Source organism: Rattus norvegicus, chromosome 10, assembly GCF_021556685.1.
Source record: "Rattus norvegicus strain SHRSP/BbbUtx chromosome 10, alternate assembly SHRSP_T2T, whole genome shotgun sequence".
NCBI classification, from domain to species: Eukaryota; Metazoa; Chordata; class Mammalia; order Rodentia; family Muridae; genus Rattus; species Rattus norvegicus.
This window is the reverse complement of record NC_141543.1, coordinates 56747410-56768316: the sequence shown is the minus strand read 5'-3', so window position 1 is coordinate 56768316 and position 20907 is coordinate 56747410. Positions and strand designations below refer to the sequence as shown.

General features: G+C 43.6%; 1 protein-coding gene and 1 long non-coding RNA gene across 3 annotated transcripts in view; one reads left to right on the top strand and one right to left on the bottom strand.

Moving 5' to 3' along the window:
- Nucleotides 1–5372, bottom strand: part of LOC120095122 (uncharacterized) — a 145020-nt gene extending 139648 nt beyond the window's left edge. The window contains exon 1 of one of the 2 annotated variants that reach the window (XR_015631731.1): nt 4782–5372. This is a non-coding gene — a long non-coding RNA (uncharacterized LOC120095122). The remainder of the gene's footprint in view (nt 1–4781) is intronic. The other variant, XR_015631730.1, reaches the window with a different exon arrangement.
- Nucleotides 4851–20907, top strand: part of Dnah9 (dynein, axonemal, heavy chain 9) — a 353020-nt gene continuing 336963 nt past the window's right edge. Inside the window, 4 exon segments of the mRNA NM_001427097.1 lie at nt 4851–5308; nt 14450–14646; nt 17686–17844; nt 19150–19280. Of these exon segments, the coding sequence (NP_001414026.1) occupies nt 4898–5308; nt 14450–14646; nt 17686–17844; nt 19150–19280 (898 nt within the window). The 5' untranslated portion in view covers nt 4851–4897.

Below are 20907 nucleotides of genomic sequence, written 5' to 3'. Positions count from 1 at the left end.
ATATGGTCCCCTCCTTGAATTGCATTCGCAAAGCTTTCTGTTGTTGATTCTTTCATTTACTCACTTTTCATAAACAAAGCTTAGCATGGTTGGGACTTGCCTTGAGGGTGCTCCCTTTATTTCATTTTGAATCAAGCTTTTCTTCAAACATTTTATCTACCTGAGTACGAGAGTTGGCTCCAACTTTACATTTCCTGATTCTCCTTTTTTCTTCAAGCTGCACATTAGGTCTACATAAGAGTCAGTACTAATGACAAGGTGACACAGCAATACTAGGTTGTCTTGAATTTTCCTTTTCCAATGTCATTAACCCAAAAACTCTTCAATTTAGCCTCAGGCAGATTTTTAGGACAAGGGCAGAAAGCAGCCACATTCTTTGCCAAAATATAAGAATTGTCTCTAGGCCAGTTGCTAATATTCTTCCACACTGAAGCCTCTGAGTTGGTTCTTCACAGACCACATTGCTTTCCAACACTACTATCTTTTATGTTCCTACTAGGATGGCTTATTTAGTCCTGTTTACAACATTCCACTGCTCTCTAACTCAAGTCCCAAAGTCTTCCATATTCCTCCAAATAATATGGTCAGATCTGTTACATCAATACCAGTCCCTGGTTTCAACTTCTGTCTTAGTTACTGTTCTATTGCTGTGAAGAAACACCATGACCTAGGTAACTCTCATAAAATAAATCATTTAATTGGGAGTGGCTTGTTTATAGTTTTAGAAGTTAGACTATTTATCATCATGGCAGGAAGTGTGGCAGCAAGAGGGCAGTCTTGGGTCTCAGAACTTACATCCTAATCCACAGGCAGGCAGGCAGGCAGGGGGACAGAGGGGAAGGGGACTGGGCTTGGCATGAGCTTTTGAAACCTCAAACCCCACCCCTAGTGACACATTTTCTGCGAGAAGACCACACTTACTCCAACAAGCCCATGCTTCCTAATCTTTCCCAAACAGTTCTACCAACTGGGGACCAAGCATTAAAACACATGAGCCTATGAGGGCCATTAACATTCAAACGACCAGACTTATTTTCACCTAAGCAACTTTAATAAATAATATTATGAGGTGGCATATGGAACTCATAGCAATTGTGCAGGCTAATAAGATAAAAATAGGTCAAAAAATTAAAAGCATTTGAGACATATATTTTGACTGTAAATATGGTTTAATATATTATTTGTGGTTTTTGTTTCAGAAAAGAGATTATAGTCCTTTGCTTAATGGTTTAGAGAGACTTAAACCAGATCTCTGAAATAAAGAGCTCATTTTCTCTTCTTATATCCAGTTAAATTTCCCTTTCTACCCTGCCTCAGTTTGAGGGGATAAGATGTATTAATCCAAAATACAATACCTTACCCAAATATAGACTGGACATATGGGTGTGTGTGTGTGTGTGTGTGTGTGTGTGTGTGTGTGTGTGTGTGTTCACACACATGCCATTTGATTAAAGGGAAGAATTGTTGCTTTGGATGAACAAGTTCATGCAAGGATATGGTGGATATTGACAAGAGAGATGAGGCAGAGGACTGAAATACTAATGTTGAAGGAACAAACACAGGAGAGAGAGTCAAGGAGACTGACAAGTGGTCACATGGGAAGTGGCTACATGGGAAGGAGAAAAAGGAAGAGTGCTTGTTATAAAATCGAACGATGGAATGCTTCCCATCCAATCAAGAATCAACTGGGTTGAACAAAGTCAATAAACACATTAAGAGACAAGGCCTACTAGACTGGATAACAAAGACGCCACTAGTAACACACTTGACTATGAGGTTTGATTTCTAGGATATTTGATTATAATTTTATAACTAAAACCATGAGCATTTCCATGAAATAGAATGAACCTTCCCATCTTTTGATATAGATTCTCATACAGCACAATGTAGCTGAAACTCTCTATGGAGTCAAGGACTTACTGGTCCTCTGGCCTCCACCTTTAAGTGCTGAGATTACAGGCACACATCCCATACTTGGTGTGCATATTTACTTATATTTTTTGAGACAGGACCTAACTATGTAGCTCAGTTAGTCTTGACCTTCGCTGTGGTCACTCTACTTAGTCTTTCATATGCAGGACTAGAGGCATGAGTAACTGTTTTAGATATATTTATTTATTTGTATTGTACATTATATAACTATATACAAAGTATAAACTTGTCTAAAGTTAAAGCAAGATGGTAAAAATAAGACCCAGGCCTGAACAAGGATGACGCCAATACGCATGGTAATGTCAAAAGCTCACAAGGCCTCAATCCTAGACAAAGAACTACAGGCAAACAAGAGGAGAGCAGGAGAATCCGTCTTACCCAGGGAAGCAAACCAACTTATCCAATACCAAATGGTCAGCCCTGAAATATGTATACAGGCAAGTAATGTACAGGCTGAGCATGTTGTATTTATGTACCTAGGAACACACACACACACACACACACACACACACACACACACACACACACACACACACACACTTAAAGCCAAATAGGCCATGGATTTAAAAGGGGGGGGGCTCCTGCCAGCATTCAACCTGCCACTTTGGAGCCAGTCTGGAGCGTATGCCAGCTTGCAGGTCACACTCCGAGCCTGCTCAAGCCTTCAAATGACTGATGGAGCTCCTAATGGGAGCCATTTTACCTTCAACATCACTAAAGATCCTAATCCACAACCATCAAGACAAGCTGTTCTCAAAATCCTCACCCACTGCAAAATGTCTGGGTATTTACCAGTATTTTAAACTGCTGGGCTTGTGGGTAGTTTCTCATTACACCTATTCAATCTGTATGAAACAACTCATTGGTTTTTAATAAAAACCCATCAAGAAATTTTTACAAAATCAGCATCTAAAACGAACAGGTGTGTTACAGAGAAACCAAAGCAGATGGCGGTGTTCACTTTAGGCAGATATGTTCAGGAACTCATGCAGTCTTTCTGTGTACATACACATGGGTGCACATACATGCTTATATGTGCTTATACATGCCCCATGCCAGTTTAATTTTAATTCGCAATTAAATAGGTATACGTGGCTAGTAGTCACTTCAGATGTCTCCTCTTCAAACGTTTATATAAATTATTGTAAAAATATTCTTCAGTACCTAGCTCTGCCTGCGTCTTCTTTTGCCAAAAGGGCACCTGTGATGAGCTGGGCAATGTGATTCCATGGGAGTGACCCGAGGCTAACTCTTAAATGTACTGAAGCCCTTGTAAATATGCAGCATGGTCTTCTCTGCTGACCTGAAAAATTATCACTCCTCATAGATTCAATCCTTCTCAATGATCAGCATCAACCGTCTGAGTCTTTGCATGCATGTGTGAATGAAGGTGAAGGTGTGTGTGTGTGTGTGTGTGTGTGTGTGTGTGTAACAAGGAAATGGACACTCAGCAAGAGTGTCAGCAAGAATCTCCTGTCTGCCCCTGCACTCTGATTGTCTTACCTCCCAGGGACTGCGGGGCTTTCTTAGTAAAGTGAAAGCTTACAACAGGCTTCAAAGAATATCAACAGAGTGGCACTTATCGAAGGCAGCTTGGCTTAACAAGAGCCCCCCTCAGGACAACACCAGTGCTTGGAAGCTGAAATGATTGATTTCTCAATAACTGGGAGCCAGGGTGCTGTGATGAAAATGTTTGCATTAGAAAATGGATCTTTATGTCTGTCTATAAAGAGTGTTTTATCATTGGGGCGTTAAACAACAAGTGGAGCAATTATGACAAAAGGGGCAAAATGAATCTGATAATTGATATTTCCAAAAAGACATTGGGGAAAGTAGAAATGTTGGAGGATTCTTACATATCTTAATCCCTTCCTTCCCTCCTTCCTTCCTTGCTTGCCTCCTTCCACCCTCCTTCCCTCTCCTCTTCCCATCTTTCCATAAGCAGTGGTCATGCCATTTTTGGGTGGCAGATCTCCAATGTGTCAATCTGCTTATGTTTTATATAGAGAGTGAACTCATTTACTTCCTATGAGCCCTTCAAATAAAATTTGTGCCCCTTTCACCCTGGCTTTGTTTCCCCTCCCTTTTTTCCCCTCATCCCTCAACATATATAAAACTGGGTGAATGATGGGACAGAACGATGTGTTTGTGGATAGGAAAACTTACTTTGCAAGCACAAGGGTCAGAGTTCAACCTCCCTAGGGCCTATACTAAAGCTTTGCATAGCTGTGCATACCTGTAATCCTTACCTTGGCGTCCAGGGACAGGTGGATCCTAAGAGCTCACTGGTTAATTAGCCAGCAGTGAACTTCTGATCCACTGAGAGAAAGGGCAGAGACCCATAGAGAAAGATTCCCTACATCATGCTTTGACTGGTATGGGGCTTATGTGCGCGTATAAGCATATATGTGCACACACGTGCACGTACACAGAAAGAATGAGAGTTTCTGAAGATATCTGCCTTAAGTGAACACCGCCATCTGTTTTTGTTTCTCTATAACACACCTATTCATTTTAGATGTTGATGAACTTCTATCCAACAGCATTCTCCGAGTGTTTGAGTTGTCATCTTGGAAAAAGAAAGTTCTATTGCATTCAATTTTGTTTTTTACATTCGTGGTATTATGTTTGGCATTGTGATTAATTTTTTAAATTATATATTTAGGACAGTTTGTTTATGGAGGCGTCTGAAGACTTTAATCTGGCCTTAGACAAAAGAATCCCACGCAAGCCTTTGCCGTGCAGTCTTCTGTGCCTGTCTAGTGTACCAGACCAGCCTGGTTGTGGGAACCTCCACCAGTTTCCCAGCAACAACGACGCGACCCCGCCCCTTCTCAGCCCCTGCCTACCTTATTAACTTAGTGGGGCGGAGCTACCGTCCAGTGCCCAATATAAGGAGAGCAGAGGCGGGAGGGCCTGGCATCTCCGTCGCTAGGGAAACGGACGCTGCAGCTGGCAGCGCGCGATGCCGGGCGCGGAGGAGCAGGCAGTGCTGGCGGAGTCTGGGGACGAGGAACCTGGAGACCCGAGGCTGCGGCTCCTGGGGACTTTTGTGGCTCGGAGCCTGCGTCTGGCCGCGGGCACCTGGGAGCGTTGCGCAGGCACAGCCGAGGCAGGGCGGCTGCTGCAGGCCTTCCTGGATCATAATGCCGCCGCGGGTCCGTGCCCGCTGCTGGTGGTTCAGACCGGGCCCGGGGGCCTGGTAGTGAGACCCGGTCTGGATGCAGGACCGGAGCCCAACCAGGCTCGCGCCAAGGGGCTTTTTTTCTTGCGCACCAGGTCCGAGCCTCCGGGAAATCACAGCCTTCGCGGCACGGTGCTCTGCGGGGACCTGCCCGCGGTGCCGCTGGAGCACCTGGCTCCGCTGCTTTCTGAGGTGAGGGTGGGTGGATGGCCCCTGGCTAGCAGAGTCTGAAGCTTAAGGGGGGAGAGGGGCGTGTGCATGAGGGGAGGAGTCAAAACCAAAGAGGTGGGGCGACGCAGCAGAGGGAGGGTACGTGGGCGGGGTCACAGGCGGAGGGCCTTGGCCAGGGGTGGAGTCTGGAAGAAAGAGGGCTGAGGTTGGAGCATAGGCTGGAAGGGAGTGGAAGGGCGGAGCTGCCAGAAAACCAAAACTAGTGATCTGCTAGGGACGAGTCTGGGTGAATGCCAGGCCACAGTAAGAACCAGTCTTGGGTCAGGGGTTTGGTTCAAGAGGAAGCCATAGTGTGAAGAATGCCTGAGTCCTGGCAGCTTTGTAAGTCAGCAAGCAAGGGTCGAGGACAAGAAAGTGGTGAATTTTGAGTTAAAGTGGGTCTGATGGATGGAAAGGAGCTGCACTGCTTTATATATCTACCTTTGCAAAGAAGTTCAGAAGAAAGCTGTTTGGTTTTGATTTTTATGTCATTCATTTACCGTGCAAACATTTATGAAACTGACTTGTGCCGGCAGCGGTGGAGTATCTTATTGGAAATGACCAGCAGGCATTGGGAAGATTCTGTCCCTCCTCTTGGAAAAGGGACAGGGATGAAGCCTCTGGGCCTTCAGTGCTCAGAGGATTTTCACAAGGGTAGCTAGATGAGATTCTTGAACCCCTTAAACCTTCCCAAAGGAAGAAAACTTTCCTGCTAGTTGAGCACATGTGCTTCTGGGAGCTGGCCCTCTCTAGGCCTAGCCAGTTGTGAAATTAGTGTGTGCAGATACTAGCTGTGTGATGTTTTGGGGGCTTAGTACCCTGGAAGCGGCACAAGAATAAAAAGTAAGTTCCCATCCACGAAATGCTTCCTAAATACATGCATCAGATCATGCATTCAAAATACTTGAAACGGAAGACCGTGAAGGTAAACACTTGCCTAAAACTGTGACCCTAGTGGTAAAGCCGGGACATGGCTGTTCCTTGGTACATCTTATGTTAGCTCCATAATTGTGGAAGGGGGAATTCCAAGGATGAATATGGTGGATAAGCAAGCTCTCAGGGTCTAGGGACGCTAGGCTAGCATTGAATTCTTTAATAGTCTTATTACTGTGTTATGTTTGAATACCATCTGTACAGAAGTCCATCTGTAGGTTATTGCCCCTGGCCAAGGATGATAGAAAAGTGTCCTTGGCTTCTGAGGGACGACAGATCCATGTAGCCTCAAATGCTGCCTTGATTTTAGTGGCACACTGACTTCTGATCAGGGAGAGGCAGTTGAGGGCACATACTGCTCTTGCAAAAGACCCATATCAGGAAGTTCACGACCACCTGTAACTCCAGCTTGGGGAGATTTGATGCCCTCTTCTAAACTCTATGGAGATCTGAAGTCATATGTACATAGACATTTATATAGACACACACAGATATGTAGCCTTAAAAATAAAACTATTTTTAAAGGCTTGGAGATAGACACAAACTAGAATATGTAAAGGGCTTAGCACAATTCAGGACTGCACAATCAGTAAGGAAATCCAGTCCAGAAATCAAGAGTGACTTTAGGAACTAGAGGGATGACTTAGAGCTTATAAAAGTTCACTTCCAGAGGAGCAGAGTTTGTTTCACAATACATAAGTCACAAGTCAGAAACCTCACAGCCGCCTGAAATCATAGATCTGACAGCTTCTGTGTTCCATAGGAACTTACACACATGTGGCATACATGCACATAGACCATCTATATATAATATAATATATATATATGACAGTTTAAGAGATTTTATCTCTTCTTTTCTTTTTCTTTTATTGAGACAGTCTCGTGTAGCCCAGGCCAGGCTCTACCTTGCTATGTAGCTAAGGATGACCTTTTAACTCCTGATCCTCCCACTTCTACCTCCCAAGGGATGAGCGAACAGGTATGTAGCGCAAAAAACATAGGTTTTTTAAAAATTTAGATTGCAGACAAAAAGTATTCGGTTAAGGAGTAAATGGATGAATTATGGGGCATTTAAACAGTGAAATACTGATGCAGAATATTCTTTAAAATATTATTTTATTAAAAAAACAACATAAACCCCAGAAGGTCCTAACCATACAATACAATGTTGTCAAGCACAAACACCCACATCTTAGGCCTCCCCTACCTAACGTGATTGAACACTCACCAAACAACACCCATGTCCCTGTCCTCACACTCGCCAAATAGTATCCCCAGTTTGTCTTCCTGAATGCAGCTGCTCTAGTCTACATGTACCTACGTAAATGGAGTCACCTACCATCTGTCCTTTTGTTGAGTTTCAGTGTTTCTCCTGACAACAATTGTTTCCACAACCAAAAGGTCCTCCAATCACATGGGGTTTCCTGGGTCTTTCTCCTCCTGTCCCCACCACTTTGTGATCTAGTGCACCTCTCTCTCTCTGACCAGTGCTTCCGCTTTTGCAACTTCCTGCACCCCCTATCCCCACACTCCATATCCTGACTACCTCACTCTCTGCACATGACTGGTACCTCGATCCAGTGTCTTTGCAATGTTCCTCAGCCACAACAGTACATTTGTTCCTTGCCCATCTTGAGAGGCAGCACCACCATTATCATTAACATTTCACTGGGTCATTTCACTTATCCAATGAAGATTCACTAGGTCATTTTACTTAGCCAAGGCCTTCATGGTTCTTCTTGTTGTCACACACAACAGGTCATTTGTTTGTGTGTATATTCTATTAAAGCCAAATATATTATACTGTATAACACATTTTTCCAATTCTCTCCATCATATTGGCTTGTGGGTGTGTCTATGGGGCATTTTCTTGATTGATGGTTGATATGGGAGGGTCCAGTTCACTGTGGGTGAAGCCACTCCTGGGCAAGTTGTCCTGGATTATATTTTAAAAGGCTATGCAAGCCATAAAGAGCAAGCCAGTAGGCAGCACTTCTCCCTAGTCTGGTCTTTGCTTTAATTTCTGCCCCTAGGTTATTCCATGAGTTACTGAGTCCCTCAATGAAGGACTGTGACTAGGAAATATAAGGTAAAATGAACCTTTTCCTTCCCCGAGTTGCTTTGGATCATGCTATGTACTACAGCAATGGAAAGCAAACTAAGGCAAATGCTGATTCTAGTTCTTTCTTATTGTAAATAATGTGGTAATATGTTCTTTTAAAGTGTATCATTTATAGATAGTATGTAATCATTTGTGTTAGAGAGGTGAGGGGCTGCAGAAATAGCTCCAGGGTTAAGAGCACTGGCTGTTCTTCAAGAGGACCTGGATTGGAGTCTCAGTATACATATGACTGCTCACAACCAGCTCTAACTCTAGTTCCAAGGGATCCTCCACCAACTTCTGGCCTCTATGGGCATTACATACACATGGTGCACAGACATATGCAGACAACATAATAGTACACATAAAATAAAAAATAAAAAATAAACAACAACAAATGTAAAGAGAATGGAAAATCTGGAAATTGCTGCTCAGTACTTGAAATCCAAGTACTTGAAAGACTGAGGCAAGAGGATTATTATGAGTTTGAGAACAGCCAGAGCTATAGAGTGAGTCCCAGGACATCTTGAGCTACATAAAAGATTCTGTATAGAGAAAGGTATGAAGGGAAAAATAGAGGAGAAAGAGAGCAAGGGGAAACGGGAAAACTAATCTATATTTGGAGAACTGAATGACTGAGGTAAAGGGATGGGTAGCATAATGAATACAGAGGCAAATGCTAGCAGCAAACCATTGAACTGAGAACAGGACCCCCATTGGAGAAGTTAGAGAGGGGACTGAAGGAGCTGAAGGGGCTTACAACCCCATAAGAACAACTATACCAACCAATCAGAGCTCCCGGGGACTAAACCACTACTTAAAGAGTACACATGGACTGACTCATGGCTCCAGCAGCATTTGTAGTAGAGGATGGCCTTGTTGAGCACCAATGGGAAAAGAAGCCTTTGGTTCTGCCAAGGCTGGACCCCTCCAGTGTAGGGGAATGTCAGGGTGGGGAGGTGGGAAGAGGTGTGTGGTTGGGGAGGGGAAACACTCATAGAAGAAGGGGAGGGAGATGGGATAGGGATTTACGAACAGGAAACCGGGAAAGGGTGAAATTTTAAATGTAAATTTAAAAAATCAAATAAGAAAAGGGGGTGGATAGATGATTCATGAAACTTGTACTATATAAATGTTTATTTATTTAAATCTTAAATGAATAATTTTAAAACACCTCAGGAATCCTTAAGAACTCCCATCTACTTCTGTCCTGAACCCCAGAGCTGATCCCACATCCCTGTGAAATCTGGCCTCTTGGCCTGTGTTCTTCTACCTTCTTATTTAGCTTCTGACCCCCTCCCCTGTTCTCCCCACCTCACTGCACACCATTTAAGCCAGAAAATGTCTTCTACTCTGCATGTAGATGCATGTGCTTCTAGTAACCCTGCTGTAACCCACACTGGTTTCTGCCTGGCACTTACCTATATTTCACCCTTAGCCCTCCTACCTGTGAGCCTGTGTACCTGAACAGGGAAGGGGGCATTGGTGAGAGGAAAAGTTATAATTGTAGCTTCTTCTCTGTCCCACTGTACCAGATCAGGGTGAAATATGGGAGACAGGTTTGGAGGGGCATTTCCAGAATTCCCTCCCCCTACCCCCTATTCCCTTTCCCCTCTCCCCTCTCTCCTCTCTGCTCTCCCCTCACTGCTTCCAGTAGCTGGCTGTTTATTTGTGCTCTGGACAGCGGGATTTAGAGTAACACATTCCTTGGGTTCAATCCCAGTTTCTGTCCTATCAGCAGGGTAAGGTCAGCATCTTGCACCCTCTCTGTTATGCTCATATGCTCTGATAGGGTCGCTATGAAATCTTATCCTTTTTATTATTTTTGTTTTAAGGACAGCGTTACAAAGCTGCAGGCCAGGCTGACCTCAAACTTTCTACAATCCAGTTCCCTCTGCTTTGCATGCGCTGAGATTAAAGGCATGTGCCACAAGGCCTAGCATCTGAAATGTTATCCTAACTAACAAACTAGGATGCGTAAAACCATGTCCCTTTATAGGTGTTCCACACACAGTGGCAGTCCTGCGCCTGACAACCCATCTTTACCTCCCCAACTGGCTCTTCTCACCTTTCTGTAGCCAATGCTGGTTCAAGTCTAGGCAGGACCTCCCATAGCCTTCCTACTTCTGAGCCTGCTTGGGGGCAGGTGACTTTGTCACTTTGTGGGGCTACTCCACACATGGCCATGAACCTGCAGCTTGAGCGTTTTCTCATCCTATGACATTACTCTCTATGGTTCTAAGGTATCCTGGCTGGTTTACTGTGACTCCCCGACATTGCTTCTACTTTAACAGTGATTTCAACAGAAAATTAAAGGTCCTCCAATCGCATGGAGAGCCTATCTCCTGTGTTGGGAGTCAAACATGTTAGTGTCTCCACCACTCTCTCCTCACCAATCCCTCCATTATCATCAGGGTGAATAGGAGGTGACAGATATGACAAAAAGAGAGAAGACCAAAAGAAAAGAAATCTGTGTAGGTGGAGGTGACCAGGGGTGCAGGAGTAGACATTTTAAAAGAACAGCTAAGTTGAGAATCTTAACTCTATATTTAGGGCGAAAATAGGCTGGTTGAGGCTACCCAACACAGTTTTTTTCTTCAGGAACCCTTCCCACTTTGAGAGATGGATGCAGAATTCACCTGAGACAGTGGGAGTGAGGCCCAGTCTTTGTCCCAGCTTTTCATGGAAGAGAAAAGCATCTCTTTCACACTGGTCTGTAGCTTTAGGGGGTACCTAAGGTATAATCTTTGGAGTATAAGATATACTCACCTTAGATCCAGAGGGAGCTTTGGAACAAAATAATTTAGAGAAGAGAGAATTTACAAGGGGGAAAAGGACTTGGTGACCATTTTAGCTTCTGAATCAGGCTGCTCTTGAAGATTCAGGGCTGTTTAAAACCAAGTTCTATCACTGGCAGCTTGTAAAGAAGAGCTAATGAGGAGACACTTCCTATTACAATACAACAACTAATATAATAGTGGAAACACCAGACAGACAGGGGTGTGTCCATCAGGTAATAGGTCCAGGAAACCATGGAAAAATGTATTCAGAACTGATAAATAAGTCCCAGTGGCTGCAGAATGGATAGTTCTGGCCTGGTCTTTCTGGAAACACATAGTGAGCAGAGACAATTACTAAATAGAGAGCTAAAAAAAACCTTCAAAAAAAGATCACACACTAGATTCAGTCACATTTATGTTGGAATCTGGGTAGAAGGCTGAATAAGAAAAGGATTTGTCTAGGACCTCAAAGGCAGAGACTGAATCTCAATTGATGCTTAAGTACTCACATTCTTCCCTAGGGTCCGTCTGGCATCTTGGCACATCCCTTAGAAGTTGGCAAGTGTATACTAACAGAGAAAAAGGTGGTGGGAGGTTTGGGTGGAATTATGTAAGGATTTGAGGTGCTGTGGTATATCTTAATTGGGGGGTTTCTACCCCACCTTAGATCAAATAGTTCCCAAATAAAAGACACAAAACGTTTGTATTTATAAAAAGCCTTCAAGCAGTAGAACTGGACATATATCAACCCTCTTTGCTATATTGTCTACTTCCCTGTCAATAAACTCAAGATATCATTTGCTATGTTCCACTGCTCCTACTCCAACGGGCTGGCCCTCATGGCCATGTTCTCACAATCTACCTACTCCCACTGCATTGTTCTCCTCTTCTCCTCTCCTCTCCTCTCCTCTCCTCTCCTCTCCTCTCCTCTCCTCTCCTCTCCTCTCCTCTCCTCTCCTCTCCTCTCCTCTCCTCATGGTTTCTGCCTCAGACTCCAAGTCCAGGAACCGAAGCTTCTCCTACCTCTCTTCTGCCCAGCTACAGGCTGTAAGCACCTTTATTCAACCAATAGTTTTAAATTAAGGAGCAAGGTTACTTAGCATCACTTGGTGTACAGTGAGGATCTCCTTATCTCTGGGGGCAACCAGACCTTGGGGGCCAGTATTTAGCATAACAATACATAGTAACAGACCAAACCTCAACACTGAGGTATAGAAAACAACGATGACAGTTTTGAAGAAAAGAAAATTTTTACTCTTTGTCTTTTGTGATGATTGTGGTTCACTCATATTCACCCAGATGATGAGGAAGGGATTGGTGTGGGAGAAGTGGGGGAGAGAGCAACATATGACTTCCAACATAGCAGATGACATGGACAGCACTTATTTGTCATGTTTCCCAGTGAGAGGTGCAGGTCAGTCTACCACACAGGACCACACTGAGGGACTGTGGGAGGCATACTTCATAGCATTAAATGGAGTGGTGAGTCTGTGGTTGACTTGAGTCATCCCTGGGGTTAGCAGGGAATTGAAGCCTTCCATTAAAGGCTAAGCTGCCTGGTCCCTCCTAGTGAGAACTGTTGGTCTGGGGGACATTTTCCAAGGAGCAGATGAGAAGAAAATGGTAGGAAGGTTACTGGGGGCTTCCCTGATGTCTCCAGAGGTCAAGGCAACATGTAAGGTTGGAACCTACCTTTGTAGTAGAGTGGCATGAAGAACAGTGTTTAAGAAAATGCTTCTTCACCCTCTCTCCTTCCTCCCTTTCTTCCTTCTCTAGTTATATATCCTTTCTCACTCGTTTTTTTTTTTTGTTGTTTTCCATTTTCCTTTAGCTTTTCATTATGGATAGTTTTAAATTTACACAACCTGTTATTAGCATGTTCCATTACCTTCTCTTGTTCGTCTTTTACTCCTACTGATTCCTTCCTAACCAGTCCCTTTCTCATGTGTGTGTGTGTGTGTGTGTGTGTGTGTGTGTGTGTGTACCTATCTTGTTCAAGTGGTCACAGCTCCTGTGTGTTCATGATTGTCTGATGCATTCCACTCCCAGAAGATAGCATTTTATAGCTCTTTGCCCCATCCTATGGTGATCACAGTCCTATTTTCCTGTCATCTGCACTGTCCCCTGGCCCTTGGATTGAGTGACAGAGCTGTTCCACATAGACTTGAGTATTCAGCAGTCCTTTATCCTGAGTACTTTGACAGGTTATGATTTTCTAATTTAACTGTCCATTGCCAAGAGGCTTTTCTGACTTGGGCTAATAGCTACGCTAGCCTGCAGGTGTTTAGAAGGTGTCTTAGTTACTTTTCTACTCCAGTTAAAAGACTATAAACAAGGCAACAATAGGTGTGAGAGCCTGTGGGGGCTTACTGCTCCAGACAGTTAGTCCAGGACTATCCTGGTGGAGAGTCCAGCAGCAGGTAGGCAAGGCGCTGGAGCAGGAGCCAAGAGCTTATATCATCTGCAAGTAGGGGGAAGAAATAGCACACTGGAAATGGCACAAGTCATTGAAACATAAGGGCTCACCTCCAATGACACACCTCCTCCAACAAGGCCCCACCTTCCAATCCTTCCCAAACAGTCCCACCAGTGAGGATCAAAGTATTCAAACATGAGCCTATGGGGGACATTCTCCTTCAGACCCCGCTATACAAGGCAACTTAACAACATTCCTGCTTATCAGAACAGTAGTGGTAGATTCTCCCATAGGGCTGATAACCTCAGCAGCCGTGGGCATTTCACCAGGTTTACAAATCTACACACATATTCCCACCTATGGAGGGGGCCTCAGCTTCAATGAAGAAGCAGTTGACTATACCCACAACAGTCATGTCACTTTTCCATCAGTGGTTGTATTTTGTCTGGCAAGTCAGTATTGTAATATACAATATCTACATCTGGGTTAATTTATTGATACCTTTTCTTCCACAACAGTTTGCCTGATATCTTACAATACTGTCTAGTTCAATTCCCATTTGATTTCTCCATGTCCTGTATCCGATGGGCATATTGTCCTCAGTAACAGGATCTTACTGTCTAGTTCTGGTGAGCAGTCCAAAGCAGTGACAATAGGCTCTATTGTTTTGAGAGCCTTTGAAGGCTCTTTCCCCAGCAGTTCATAGGGAGGTGTCCCATGTACTAAGATTTGGGGGTTAAATAATCCATGACTTCTCGAAGCTGCATTATCTACCCATGCAGGGTAATTCCATTCGGGTTTTTCTTCTTCCTATTGAGACAGGGTCTCACTATGTAACACAGGCTGGCTTGAATTTGCAAACCTCTTGCTTTCTTGGTGTCTCTCTTTTCCAGGTCATTATTCCTGTCCTGGACAATGAAAAGAACCATCTAGACTGGCCCCACATGGTATGTCAAGACATTAGGCATCATGCCCACTCCCTGCAGTCTGATCTCCTGGTAATTCTTGAACACATGAAGGGGAGAACCTTGCTACCTCTTCCAGTTGGCTCAGAAAAAGTGGAGTTTGTGGATGGCCAGAGTGAGCCGGTGTAAGTACCAGCAGCCCACAGACTTTGGTGATGACACAGAAACAGGTTCATTTGTAGTATATTCCCCAGGGCTTTTCCTGTTCCTGACTGTGCGTATCTTAGTCCCCACACAAGCCCACTGTTGACCTCTGCCAACATCCTTGGACAGTGTTTTCGTACTGATTATGCCCCCTTGCCCAGTCTTAACTGTTTGAGGTCTCCTAAGGTTCTCTTGGCAATGTGACTTTTTTTTTTAACCCAAATCATTTCAGGGCTCAGTTCAACCATGGGATCTTCAGTGTACTCGAGATTGGCCTATGCCCAGCTGATAGCCAATCCAGTGGCTATATAGCTCTTACCTGCATTCCCCAGTGTGCAGTGCCATAGTTCTAGCTTTCCTGTATCCCCAGTGTGCAGTGCTGTAGTTCTAGCTTTCCTGCATCCCCAGTGCGCAGTGCTGTAGTTCTAGCTTTCGGGAGCTTGCTGACATTCCAGTCTCCATTCCCCGACAGTTTCAGACTTTTAGCACCCTAGAGATCTTTGGTTTTGTTTTCTAACCTCAAGTCCAGACAAATCTGGCTCTATTGGGGAGTCGGTGCCCACTGCCCCTGAGTGGACATTAAAACTGCAGCCTCCATTGCCTATGTTGGTTTTGCTTATTTATTTGAGACTGGCTTTCCGTCTGTGTCTTAAGCCATCCTCAGATTTTCTACATAACACAAGCTGGTCTTGGACTCAAGATTCTCCTTCCTCAACCTCCCCAAGGGTAGGATAACAGTCCTGTGCCAACACACCAGATCTTCTGCATTACAACATTATGTTTTTCATCTCTAGTTCCTCTCAACTCATCCAGGCTTGAGTTTTCTTTGTCTTTATACCCAGGAGTATTTTCCCTTCCAATTCAGGCTATGTAAATATTTGTTCCTTATATTTTTACCCAGTATTTCTATGCATTTGTGGCAGTAGGTCATCTCCCTGCATAAGTGTGGTCTGGTTGTCATTGTGTTGATTCAGGAGCCTGAAGGATAAATAAAGCATGCAATTGCAGCTTATTTCTCAGTAGTTTTATGTGAGAAATGATTATATATCTGTATATAATTTGAAGTAGCATCCTAGTTAACTAGAAAACTAACTGTAGTTTAATAAAAATGTCTAATTTTCAAAATAAATACAATTAATCTTTTCCATTTCCCAGCTCCTCTATACCATACCTTAATAACATTCAGCTCATATATACAGATCCTTGCTCAGTCTGTCTTCTTCTGTTCATCTTAGATAATTTCCACACAGGCTGCATCATTTGGGGGAGAAGAGCATTTTCTTTTAATGTCTTTCATAATCACTTGTGCTGTATCATTTCTGAGCAAATATGAATTTCCCATTAAGTCAAGGTAGTTCCCAGTGTAAAAATATCATCTATACAACTATATATTTCCTTTCCTCATTATTGTGTCCTTATTACCTGGCATATACAGTTTCCTGTTAAGACCCTGAAGAGGAGCCAGTCCAAGTTTTATTTTAATTTATTTAAAATGAAAATGCAGTTACTATTATTGTGGTATCTGGAAATGTGTATTGGAGTATGTGTGTGTGTGTATGTATGTATGTATGGTATGTATGTATGTATGTATGTATGTATGTATGTATATGTGTGTATTGTGTTTGTGTATATGCGTGCTTGTGTATATGGAGTGTATGTTAGTGTATATGTGTGTGTGTAATATATGTATATGTGTTTATATGTGTTTGTGTGGTTGAAAAGGGATACTTGGGAATTCCATTTTTTGTTGGAAATCTGAAGACAGAATGGAATCACCCTGGTAAGTCCTAGGGAGGTAGATGTAGCAAACTGTTTCCTGGAAGAGCTAGTTAGCCAAGGAATCAGGTTCTGTGCTATGCAGGGAGCTTGTCCTCTGGTGAGATTCACAGCAGAAATGGACGTTTGGGGTGGTTTTTCAATGTTTCAGCCATTGACAAGATTTTGTGCCATTTAAAGTTCTTAAATTAGCCTTCAGAATATTGGTGGAGGCTTGACTGTATGGACAATGTTGAATATATACACGAGTAAGCCTGTTTCCCTAGAAAAGGATTTACACAGTTTGTTGATGTGCTTTAAAAGAGTCTATTACAGGGAAGAGGGGTAGAATTCTTAGGGTAAAGGCCCTGGAGAGGGTTCTGTTGGTAAAATTCCGGGCACACAAGCATGGGAACCTGAGTTCAGATCCCTAGTACCACAAACACTGAACATGAAATTGTGTACCTGTAACCCCCTTGCACTGGGGGATCAGTAAGTTGGAGACAAGTAAACCCCTAGAGCTCCTCAACCAGCCAGCCTAGCCACACCAGTGAACTCCAAGCTCAAAGAAGAGTTCCTGTAACAAAACATTAGGCAGAAAGATTCCAGAGACATTACATAGCAACCTCTGGACTCCATATCCATGTGCACAGGCAAGGCACCAACATATACACATCCATATGAACTTGTACATAGGCAGACACACCAGCACACAGACACACTTTTTAAAAACAAAAGGATTCATAGGTTAGGTGGAATTTTCCACCTGTTTTGAAAGACTGAAAGCTTTCTTTTAGAGAACACCCAGGAATATTTCTTGAATTAGCTTAAGTTTGTTCCCCCGAAGTTTTGCACATTGGCAAACTTTTTCAGTGTTGCTCTATGGAGAGATGGTGGGATCCTTAAGACTTGGAGCTTAGTGCCGTGCCATTAGGTCATTGGGAGCACTACCCTCAGAGAGGACTAATGTAAATCCTGGAGGGCCTCAGCTCCCTCCAGATTATAAAAGGGTAAAGCTAGCCCCTGCCTACCTTTTGGCTTCCCTCATTGCTGTGTGAATCTTCATGCACTTGTTACTACCTCAGTGCCACCCACAATATATCCTGCACTTTGTCATGAACTGCTGACCTTCCAAAGCACTAGCTAAATGAACTTTCTTGCAAGTTTCCTAGCCTGGGGAATGTTGTTACAGCCACAGAGGATGAGTGAATACACCAGACTTAAATTCTTTTTAAACACACTGGAGAATTACTTGTCTTTTGCAGCTTGGATTCCATAGACAAGTCAACTGTCTATGCCATGGAGTCTGCAGTGATCAAATGGAGCCACCAAGTCCAGGTGGTACTCAAGAGGGAGTCTTCTCAGCCACTCATACAAGGAGAAAAACCCACCCCCAAGGTGGAGCTGGAGTTCTGGAAGAGCAGGTAGGCAGGGAGCACATGTTTATATGCTGGGAGAGAACTGGTTACAGAAGAAAAAGCCAGGGCTGGCCTTGGGGAGCCACCATTGACTCTGGTCCCACCTCCAGGTGTTTCTCATCCTCTCTAGGGGTGACAACTAGGTGTCTTTGGTTCAGTACAGTTTCTTTCTGTAAACTGGGAACACATTCTTCCCCTGAGGCTCAGTAGACATCCTTCCCTTCTGGGACACTCATTGTCAGCTCATTGGAGAATCTTTTAACAATGTGTATATAATCAAATGGAGACTTAAAACATTGTTTTTGCTCCTTTTTGGATTGTTAAAATTTTTCCTGTGAATGAATATTTTACCTGCATGTATATATGTAGATCACACTTGTTCAGTCCCCTGAAACTGGAGAGAAAGATAGTTGTGGGTCACAGTGTGCATTCTGGAAACAAAGTCTGTGTACTCTAAAAGACACTCAGTACTCCTGACCACTGAGCTGTCTCTCCATCCCGCACTCAGTTTATTATACTTTTTATATTATTTATTATATTTATTTTGCATTTATTACATTTAGGATAATTTCTGTTCCCCTTTTCTTGGACATCCAAGGTTAAATGTATATACCTCTTTAAGGATCTGGGGGGAAAGGAGAAGGAATTTTGGACATTGGCCACAGAACTGCCTGTCCTAGTTCACAGTTCATCATTACCATCCATGGTGTTTCCCACCCAAAGAGAATTTCCTATCTATTGCTCCTGACCACTTCCCTTCCTACCCTCCATGCTTTGCTACTGTTTATCATTGTGCTGGTAAGTCTTTTCTGGAGGAGACAGGCAGATGCTGGAGGCAGATGTCCCTGGCCCTACATAGAACATAGTGTCTGTGTCATATCCGTAGGACCAACTGTCCTGTAGGGCTCCAGTGCTCTTTGCACTGCCATGCTGAGAAGCCCATGGACGTCCACTCTTTGACCATTTCCTGACCTACGATGAGGCCCTTCTCTAGATGTCCCACTTCAACAATGCTTCTGTTTCCCTGCCCCAACCCTGCTGTAAGAACTGATGACCTCCAGCTGCCAGGCTTTTGGGTCACCAGCTGGTCTGATCATAGCAGTGTTTCCTGGAGCTTTGAGCCTTTGTTTCTGACTCAGGCTTTACCCCCACTGTTCTGAAACAGATGTATGAGTTGGATTCTTGGGAATGGAGCTCAGTCTTTGTGCAGGCACCTGAGGCAGGACTCTCCTCTGCCTGCAGAAGGGCAGGGCATCGCAGTGTGACAGCGTTTCCTTGTGCTCACTTGCATCCCCCTCCTGGGCATTGCAGGTGCGAGGACCTGGAACACATTTATAACCAACTAATGACAATCAAGGTAAGGGGCATGGCTGGACTCCTGGACAAACTTCAGAGCAGCTACTTGCCAGCTTTCAAAGCCATGTTCCAAGACGTTGAAGCAGGTGAGGACCAGCAAGTGACTCCACAAATCTATTTGGCTCAAAGTTTTCTTTAGCACCCCATCTTCTTCTCACTTTGTCATAACAGCATCTTTACATCCTTGCTACCTTCTTATGTGGCATGAGACAGCATGGTGGCAGGAACAGCAAATCTGGAAGCAGCCAGGTTTGTAGGTCAGCTGCCCTGTGGCTTTAGATAAACTGCAACCTCTCTGTGGTTGGAACCTCAGCTCTGGTGTGTCTGCTTCCTTGCCTCCCTTAGAGCTTGTCAGATAATCTAGATGGGAGAATGTTATTAACTGTAGCACACTATGAATATATGCAGTGACAGAGATGACATCTCACCTCTGGAGGTCAGGTCCTTCTGTGCTGTCCTTGGCATCTTGAGAAATCTCCTGTCTCTAGCACCATTCTAGCTTTTGTGTTCAGATGGGACTGCAATTTCCTGTCCCTCTGAGTGCCAGACAAGATCAGCCTTTGTCAAAATTGCATAGCTGGCAAGGGCTATGACAAGATGTAGGTGCATTTTCCCAGGGTTTCCACTTCCCTTTCTGGTGTGTTTGCTCCTCAACCCCAACCCCGACCCCCATTTTTATACTAAACCCTTCCTTGTTCTTAGTTCTGTAGGTCAAAATGTGCTTTTAAAGATATTTTCTATTCTGTATGGATTAAACTTAATCTAAACTGTGATTTTCAAGTATTCTCTTTTCCCATAACTTTCTTGAAATATGCTGCCATATGTAGGTCCAAAATATAAACCTAATCAAGGTCTACCTGTTCTATAAACAAATCCAGAGCTCACTAGCTGATCAGTCTGTCATCTTTCTCTGTCCGTCTGCCCTTTGGAATAAAAGATTCAGTGACAGGGTATCTTTTTCTCTCTTCCTTTCCTTGTATGTATCTTTATTGTTTTTAAGATAGCATCTTTCTGGTTAGCTAAGGGTGCCTTGAACTTAGTATGTAGTCTAGGCTGGCCTTGAACTCCTGCTACAGAATCCTAAGTGTTAGAATTATAGGCATGAGTGAACATACCCAGTTTCAATGCTGGGGTTTTGAAATGATTGATGTAACAGAAAAGAGCTGTCATAGAATCCTGAGGTCTACCTGGCCCCACAAGCCCTTACAGTGGCTCCTGAGTTAGCAGATATAGCTGCCTTGAACATGTTGAAGCTTCAATTCCCTCTTCTCCAGAGGGACTATAACAGGAATATTAGGTATGTTTCTAATTTAAGCTTCAGTTGACACACATAGGTATCTCTAGAATTTGTTATGGTATACTGTTGTGTATTTGAGAAATGACTGGACAAGTGTTTTATAAAATGACTTTTAAAATGCCCTGTTTCCACAAATTATTCCAGTTTTCTACTTGGGACTGAAATAAGTTTTCATTTTATATACAAGCACATTTTATATACCCTCCACATCTGTGGGTTGGTTTTCATGGACTCGATTGACCATGCTTTTAATTTTGCTCCTTACTGAAAACATATTGATTTATTTCCTGTTGTTATTTCCTAAACCCACAGTGCACAGGTTTCTCTGCAGGATTTATATTCTACTAGTTAGTATGAGCAAATTTCAGGAATGCAGGATGGCCAGGCATAGAGGTGTACATCTATAAATCCCAGTG